Below are 9174 nucleotides of genomic sequence, written 5' to 3' on the forward strand. Positions count from 1 at the left end.
GTGTGACCATTCAACCTTCTGTATTCCCAGAAAATAAGCAACAAAACACAGAAAGTGTCACTCTGCAATGCACAGTTAACTTGCTTGAGTAACACCAGATGAGAAAAAGGCAGAAAACTTGGGCCCAACTTTTGAAGCCCCATAGTTCGTCCAACTCCTCTCCTTCATCCTCCATTATTACCAGACACTTGTAGGACAGCCAGGAATTTTCACACTGTTTCCAATCATGGGGCCTTTCTTTAGGTAAAACCAAAGGCAAACTCATGTGGAGCTGATGGGCTGAAGAGGAGGTGGAGTGTTCTGAGCCCCAATTGTTTCTCTCCCTCCCTCACTCGCTCCAGCCCTAACCAGGTGGTTTCCCACAGAAACCCGAGTCAGCACCATGAAGTTTGAAGGTCATTACAAGATGACCATGAAACTAATTCCCAACCACAGCATGGGCCCCCAGCCTCGTGACATTGGGTTTAATCAGCTTGCTTCCTGTGTAAGGTCCTTGAGGTCAGGCCCTGTGCCTGCTGGTTCACCCCCCTAGCACCTAGCCCAGAGCTTAACACACATGAATGAATGAATGAATGAATGAATGAGGAAGGGATGGAAGGTGTCTGGCTGCAGTAGGAAGAACAAAAACAGGAATGAGGAGAATCAAGCGCCTAAGCTCACCTCTCCTCCTGACCAGCTGTGCTATCACGGCAGGTAACCTTTTTCAAGCCCGATCCCTTCACCCATGAAATAAGGACCTGCCAGGCGCGGTGGTGCGCGTCTGTAGTCCCAGCGACTTGGGAGGCTGAGGCAGGAGGATCACTTGAGCCCAGGAGTTCTGGGCTGTAGCGCGCTATGCCGATCGGGTGTCTACACTAAGGTCGGCATCAATATGGTGACCTCCCGGGAGCGGGGGACCACCGGGTTGCCTAAGGAGGGGAGAACCGGAATTCCCGTGCTGATCAGTAGTGGGATCACCCCTATGAATAGCCACTGTGCTCCAGCCTGGGCAGCAGAGCGAGACCCTGTCTCTTAAAGAAGAAAAAGAAAGAGATAGGGACCTCAGTGACCCTCCCATCTCTAGTATTCCATGAGTCAGGATCCATACCATGATTTTATGCCACCTACATGTTACTAAAAAGATACTTCTGGGAGATCTAAAGAATTTTTCAATGTAAGACAAATTTTAATTCTTTATTAAGAGGACAAGTAGCCCCAGGTTGGGCACTCACATTATAACCTCCCTGCAAATAAAGTATATCTCCCATTCAAAGCTTTCCCTTTGCCATGAGACCCTGAAATGCAAGGACGAAATTCCATTAAATTGAATTAAATAGCAACCAAAGTCAGTAAGAAAAGGGAGAGACCTAAACACAACAAAAAGTCATTGAGACTTATTTTTATTTCCTGGGCCTTTCTCAGGCCAAACCTGTATTTCAACACTAGAACAGCACCATTCTTTGTGTCAGGTTTCATGCGGTGAGGTTGGAATTTCACATTTTATTATTTAGTTCTATGCCTTTGTCTTTTGTTTCTCAAGCAAGGTGCCTTCCCATGACTGAGTCTGGGGCATCTGGGGGAAGAGAGTGGAAAAAGGTGCTGACGCCCTCCAGAGGTCTGGGGCCGACACCGCCTGCCCTGTCCTGGCAACCTGGCCAGGAACCATCAGTAACCTCTGCTAACCTTGCCTTTTCTTCCAGCTGGAAAGGGGAAAACGTGGCCACCACTGAAGTTGCTGATATAGTAGGACTGGTCGATTTCGTCCAAGAAGTAAATGTTTACGGAGTGCCCGTGCCAGGTATGCACAATATGTTGTAAATCTAAACCTTATGCCTAAACCCATACAGTTACTGAACATTGTTTTAACCCCAGAGCAAAGTTTGTCATCACTTTTGCCTGTCAGCTGGAGAGTCGAACAACTCTTTCAGCCACCTGGCAGTAAGGGGCTGATGTCTGTTTTATGGTCCCTTGTAAATCAGCCAAGTCAGTACATCTGAACCTGGTCTCCTTCTGTGGTTCAGCTCCCCGGCTGTCCTTGGGCTCTCAGGCAAGCCAGATCTCTCCAAGATGCATGGTCCCACACTGCATTTGGCACCCCTTAGGCTTGATGGCGGGGAAATGGTACCTTGGCCTCTGAACCGGGAATCACAAATAAAAACAAGTAGAATTGCTAGGAGAAAAAAACTGAAAAGGAGCGGACTTTGTCCAGACTTCTTTTAAAACAGGTCCTTGATTTCAGCCCACCCCATGAGTTTTCAGAATCATCATCACACAGAGTGGGGTCACCAAGCCTTCATGTGCGGATCTGTTTCTGCCAGCAGAGTGGGGAGTGCTGAGTTCTGACTTTGGGAACTTGGCTGCAGTACCTGCTGGCTGTTTGACTTTGACCAAGTCACTAAAATTTGGGGTAATACCAGCCCTGCAGTTGAGATTGTCAAGAGAACACATTCATTTCAACTACATAAATACTAAATACCTGTTTACCAGATAGATCCAGGAGTGTCATCATGGGAAAAAATCATTTTCATTATAGATGACAGAGAATTAAAACCTGCAAATCACTGTCCAAATATAAGGTGCTAGAGATGTTATTAATATTCCCCCAGAACTCAATATTTGGGATTCTCACCTATTTTCCAAATGGAAATCCAAAAGTTCCTGAGCTGTGATGGTTTCCCATGACTTTGGGCTGTCTTTAATTTTTTTAAGAATATTTGAAACTTTCTCTTGCCTGTTCCTCTCCAACCCTATGGCAGTGCCACGAAGGGATGTGCAGCTGCATCCCGGGTCACAGAGCATGAGGGGTACAGCACACTCCTCCGATGTTGGAACATAGGCTGAATTCACACAAGGACGCATGTCATTGTTGTCCACGATCACAGCATGCTGGGCCCTCACAGACCCCACCTGAAATGTTGCATGCACTTCTGAATGCTGGATTTAGCCAACCACACAAAAGAATGTGTATGAGAAGGTGAGAGAATCTGGGAAATGGAATGGAAGGATCGAATCCAATGCTTTTCGGAGTGGGGTCACTCGGGAGCTTGCTGACGGTGCGATTTCTCAGGCCGACCCCAGACCTACTTACTGAATCAGAATCTCTGGGGTGGGGCCTGGGCAGCTGTGTTTTAACAAACCCTCCATTTGTCTTAAAAACTGATTTGGAGGTAAGGAAAACATTCTAGAACTAGATATGGGTGATGGTTGCACAACGTTGTGAATGTACAAAATACCACTGAATTGTACACTTTAAAATAGCTAAGATGAATTTTATGTTATGTGCGTGTGACCATAAATTTTTGTAAAAAATTCTAAATTCTGAGGAGCACTGAAGCCTTGTCTGGCCGATCATCAGGATCATCTGAGAAACTTGTTTCGAGTTTTTATCTAAGTTCCAGTTAGTGAACGTACAGTGTAGTATTCGTCTCAGCTGTACTGTATAGTGATTCAACCTGGGAAACTTTTTAAAGCCCAGGTCTAATAGATCAGAACCTCTAGGGTTTGGGACGAGGACTCTTCATGCCTTCTTTTAATCCCCAAGTGACTCTAACAACTAGTAAGATCTGGGAATCACTCATCTAGAACAAAAAGAAGAGGAGGTTAATGGTTTTCAAATGATTTTAAGGCAATCAGGTAAAACAAGGAACAGGTATGCAACACCAGGGAACAAACTTTCACTGGAGATGTCTCCTATAACCAGAGGCCAACAACAGAAAAGCCAGTCTCCTAAGGCAGGGAATGTCCCAGAGACTGGGACATGTGAAGAAGATGGATGTCCATGTGAGGTCCTGTGAGGATTCTGCAGCATTGAAAGCTTCGAGATGAGCTGAAACGTGTCTCTTAGCTTTCAGAGTCTGTGATTCTCGATATCTTGCCTGTGGCTGGCTGGTCTACCAGGCACACAGCCAACCCCATTCCAGCCTAGAAACATAGCAAGACTATCTAGAATAAGCCAGTCTACCAGAGTGATTCTCAGCAGCAGAGAGCTCAGCGGGACCTTCACACATCTCAGCTTTCAACCAGGAAGGTACTCCAAAGTTTGGGTCTGGTTGACATTTATTAGGTGTCACACCAGAACTTCCCAGCTACTCTCCAGAACTTTTTGTGCTCTATAGACCTTTCAGCAAAGATGAAAATGTTGTGTCTGCACTGTCTAATATGGTGGACAATAATCATGGCTGCTAAGCACTTCAAATGTGGCTAGTACCACTGAGGAATTGAATTTTTTATTGGATTTTATTATAATTAATTTTAAGAGCCAAATGTAACCAGTGGCTGCCACACTGCACAATGCAACTCTATAAAGACTCTGGCAAAAACAGCTGTAAACTGGAACCTTCTTCCTTCTGGAGATGAACCAGCCCCAAACCAAGCTCTGGGAGCCCGGGCAGAGACTAGAGATCCAATAGAACTATTCATGTCTCAGCTGGGCATTGCCTCTGTCAGAGCAAGAGGCAAGGAGCCAGTCAGCACTGAAGATTTCTGTTGCATCAGCCTCTGCCTTGATTCTGAAAGAAGTTTACCAGAGACATTCGAGAGTCCTGAGATGGGTGCTCTTAAGAGAGCTCCCAGGGTGGGGACCCCTTGAGAAAGAGGGTCCAGTGCCCTTCCTCCTTCCTTCAGCTAAGAGGCAAATTGTATAGGGGTGCACCTTCTTTCTTTTAATGTTTCCTCTTGCTTCCTACCTTCTTTAGAGCCACAGGTAAACACATAATCACCATGGGAGAGGTTTCGAAAGCTGGGGCTCAGGTGACGAAGGACGGGCTCCTTCCCCTCTCTGATGACAGCTAAGTAGTTTAGGGAAGTGGACCTAGACTCCCGCTGGGTCCGCTGGGTCAGGTAGAAGATGTATTAAGACCTAATTACCACTATCCTCACTAGAAAACAGTTGAGTAATCGTTCTAAACTCCTCTCCACTTACGTTGCTGCCTGACAGGGAGGAAAGAGCTGCTGGATCTCCGTGGAGACACGGCCTCTAAGGGTGTAAAGCTTATCAACCCGAGGGCCCATAGCAGCTCACCCTTGTGCCTGTCATCACCCTTCCGACCCACAGCTTCTCTGAAATGCAGAGAGGCAGAGCTATTAAGAATCTTGATTAAATAAATAAGTCTCAAAGGTGGTTTTTGTGCCCTGAAACACAACAGACCTGACGCTGCATCCTGAGCCCAGTGGTTCACGACAGGGGACAAAGGACTTTCCACCAGAGTCCAAAAACCAAAATTCCCTGAGCCACCAGTGGGACTCGTCTCCCTTTCAGGTGTTTTCATGGAGGCCACTAAGAAAGAGGACCACTTGTCTCAACCCAGCGTCTCACTCTGCCTATTATTTGCTGTGTGAACGTGAACAAATTCCTTAATATCTTTAAGCCTCATGTCTCATCTGTAGGGTTTCTCATCTATAAAATGCAGATAGCATTTCTACCTCTTCATAAGGCTGTTGTGAGGGTTAAATGGGGTAGTCCATAAAACACACTTAGTATAGGGTCTGGCGTATGATAAAGATTTAATTGGGACACCGGGGCAGCGCAGTCTGTTGAGTGTCCTACTCTTGGTCTCAGCTCCGGTCACAATCTCACCGTCCTGAGATCGAGCCCTGCATGGGGCTTCAAGCTCAGTGAAGAGTCTGCTAAAGTTTCTCTCTCCCTCTCCCTTTGCCCCTCCTCTCTCTCTCTAAAGTGAATAAATAAACCTTTAAAAAGAAGATTTTAATTGGCATATAGCTCTTGTTGTTGTATTCGCTTTAGAATGACTTCAACATATATCTGAAATAAAATTTCCAACTATCCAAAAGAAACCCAGGCTCTTAGTCCTCACTTCTTTGAACTAGGAAAGCGTCTTAAGTAGCACAACACATCTAATGTTTTCTCATTTAATTTCTAGGTCATGAGGGTCGGATTGGCATGGCCGCAATCAAAATGAAGGAAAACTGTGAATTCGATGGAAAGAAAATCTTTAACCATGTTGCCGATTACCTGCCCACATATGCAAGGCCCCGGTTTCTAAGAATACAGGTGAGACCTCTCGCTGTGGAGTTCAGTTATCCTCTCTCTCAGAGACAGCTGTCTCTTAGAGAACAACTCCCTTCCACCATGGCAACCCTATTAACCAAATCTTCACCACCCCTAACCTGGAAGCTCAACTAGGAAGCAGAAATATCAGAAAATAGAACTAGCAGAAGCTGAATTCTGATCCCTTTCTCCCTAAAAAGACAGACCAGTTCACTCAGCAGCAGCATTAGCGGATAACTCATAAAGTCTGTGTTTGATGAGGCATGACAGGCACTTCAAACAGAAATGCTCCGACACTCCTATTTGTTGTTTCCAGTTCTAAAGAATGGAAAAATCCACTGTAGTTCTACATCTTTCTAAGGTGTGAAATTTAATTGGGCATCATTAGCCGGTTGGAACTATCAAAGGCTTAACTATCACCACAAGAGGGATGTTGGTGTTTTTTTTTTTTTTCTTTCTCAAACCTTAACCCATTGGTTAGCTTAACACTCTCACTTTTGGACTATGAGCTCTATGATTCTGTAGCTGGAGACCTGAGAAAAGAAATATTAGATTACCTGCTATTGCAGAAGTTATAGGGTTATTTCTGTTGATGTTCATAAAGCACTGACATTTGCTTTATGCCGAGAATGGCTGAGAGACGTGAACATTGAAATACCCTCAGATCCGCCATCACCTATCAACTGAAGAAAGATAAAGCCGATGTCTGTGTTAAGATGATTCCTTAGTCCCACCCCTCCATAAATTAGGATATTCTAGTAACACCTGGAGCTCAATAAGCAGTCCTACTCCGCCTTTCACCATCCACAGCCCCTCATGCCCCACGGGTGATTTTAAAGCCTCAGGGGAATGAAAAACTACCTCCACAAAGGCCTCCCCCCCCACCTTGTGGAGCTTCTGTAAACCCGAGGTATTGATACGTGGAGCTGCCCTTCACAGCTTCCACCCCCCTGTCCCACCTCTGCCCCTTGGCCTGAACCCTCATCTGTTTACAAAACACTCCACCAATGTGGACTGTTTGCTGTTTTTCAGGACACCATTGAAATCACTGGAACTTTTAAACACCGCAAAGTGACCCTCGTGGAGGAGGGCTTTAACCCGACAGTCATCAAAGATGCCTTGTATTTCTTGGATGACAAAGCAGAAACGTATGTGCCGATGACTGAGGACATTTACAATGCCATCAATAATAAAGTTCTGAAACTCTGAATATTCCTAAGAGGCTAACTCACATTTCCAGAAAGAAACTGAATGAACCCAGTATAACCATTTGGTGTAATCCAACCTTAATTTGATTGGAGATTACGAGATGCAATTTTTTTATGCATTCCAAAAAGGGAGGCTTTTTAAAAATTACACCTAAACCTTGACATGTAAAAATATTTAGAGATAAGTATTTCTTTCAATTTGCACCTACCATTCGTATTTGCAGAGCAAGCTTGTTAGAGGGTGCATTATTTTCTAAAATATGTAATAAAATAGATGAATGCCAACCGATGGGATGACATTGTCTCTTTCTTGACTTTGAAGTGCAAAAACCCTGAGCCTAACAGCCTCATCGGCAACTTTTCATACATGTCCTAACTCATCATAATAATAATGGCATTGTAGGTTAAAAAAAAAGTAAAGACAAAAATAAATTTTAAATGGCAAGAAGCTGAAAGGTGAGGGGGCTGGGTCACTATTGAGAAGTCCAGTGGAAATCCAGCTCCAGTGTGAGGCCAACTCTCCCCTCCTCAGAGCATCTGGGCCACTGTCTACAAACTGCATTCCTCAGCAGGTGAGAAGACCACCTTGACTCCTTAAAGGAGCCTAAGCCAACAGTATCAGAATTCTATACATGGAAGGTGTTAGTAGACATTTCTTAACTACATCAAGGATTGTACACTCACGTGTCTTCAGGACTCACATTAGTAATGGGGATGAGATAAACAGGTCGTGAATGTGGCAAACTTGAGGGCAGCCACTACTGGGCTTCAGCTGGCTGATGACTGTGCTTTGGGGATACAGCTCAGGCACTTCTAAGATCTGATTATTCAGAAAACAGAAACCCAGCTATTTGTGAATCCTCCAGTGTTTTAAATGTGAAGGCTCAGATTTTATAAGCCTCCCATGGACCTGAGCAAAATGTTATCTGTGGGCCATATAAGTCCCAGATCTCCAGTCAGTATCTGCCCCCGCTCCAAGTCCCACATGCTCCTCAAACCTGAGACGATTTCGCTCCACAGCCAGTCTCCTGCCAAGTAGCCTGTTTAAGGACCTAGGCCCCCTGGGCATGATGCGGGAGGGTTGGGAAACTTAGAGGAGGCCTTGCAGACAGGCTCTTTCCCCTTACACTTAGCCAGCTCCCTTCTTGAGGAGAAGTCTTTAACCTCAACCTGTGTCAGTTGTACAGTCTTAGGAGCAGGTCCCTGGTAGTGGCAATCAAGACAACATATTCTTTACTGGCGCTTATCCTAGGAAACAGGAACTTCATGGTAACTAAGTCCATGTCCAAAAAGTGTAATCCAGATTCACCCCAGTCTCCCTAAAAGAAGTGGAATTTCCTTCTCTTGAGGACGTCTTCAGATGACCAGGGGCTGGCAAGGAGCCCCAATGCTCCCCCAATTTAATCCTCATAAGGCCCCAGGAAAACATGTTCAGGAATCCTTCATGATAGATGACAAGAAGGGTCACCGCCCCCACCCCCAACACAGTTCTAGAAATATTGATTAAGCTCTCTCCATTTTTTTAAGTGACTAAGAAGACTCATGACCAAAATCCTTGCCTCTACTTACTATGCCTAATGATGAGTAGTTCCTGAGCACTTAATGTGGCCTAAAGGACCTAAGAATGGCCCCAGGAAAACCCCAGATACCCCTGTGTATTTGTGAATTTTGCCAATAATTTAGAACATTGTTGCTTGTGGGTCAGCACTTAAGAATTTTTGCAAAATTCTAAATCCTCTCTGCCTTTGCTGTACTGATCTCCTAGGGACAACCTGAACACAAATGATGGGAGAGAACATGACTTTTGTTCTTGGAAATATCACATTGTACAATTATGTGACTTCTGATCTTGTTAAAGTAATTCTGGTTGTTAAGCAGAGGTTATATTAAAGCATGTGTTCTCAGATGAGAGCTCAGTACTTACACTGTTATCCAGAACATTCATTTGTCTGTAACCAGAGCCTACTGGGGTCCGACCAC

General features: G+C 44.9%; 1 protein-coding gene across 1 annotated transcript in view; it reads left to right on the plus strand.

The window, feature by feature from the left end:
* The window catches only part of SLC27A2 (solute carrier family 27 member 2), a 52737-nt gene extending 45258 nt beyond the window's left edge, over window positions 1-7479 (plus strand). The window contains exons 8-10 of the mRNA XM_059181518.1: window positions 1680-1777; window positions 5859-5989; window positions 7019-7479. Of these exons, the coding sequence (XP_059037501.1) occupies window positions 1680-1777; window positions 5859-5989; window positions 7019-7195 (406 nt within the window). The 3' untranslated portion in view covers window positions 7196-7479. The remainder of the gene's footprint in view (window positions 1-1679; window positions 1778-5858; window positions 5990-7018) is intronic.
* The last annotated feature ends 1695 nt before the right edge of the window (window positions 7480-9174 follow it).

Source organism: Mustela lutreola, chromosome 7, assembly GCF_030435805.1.
Source record: "Mustela lutreola isolate mMusLut2 chromosome 7, mMusLut2.pri, whole genome shotgun sequence".
NCBI classification, from domain to species: domain Eukaryota; kingdom Metazoa; phylum Chordata; class Mammalia; order Carnivora; family Mustelidae; genus Mustela; species Mustela lutreola.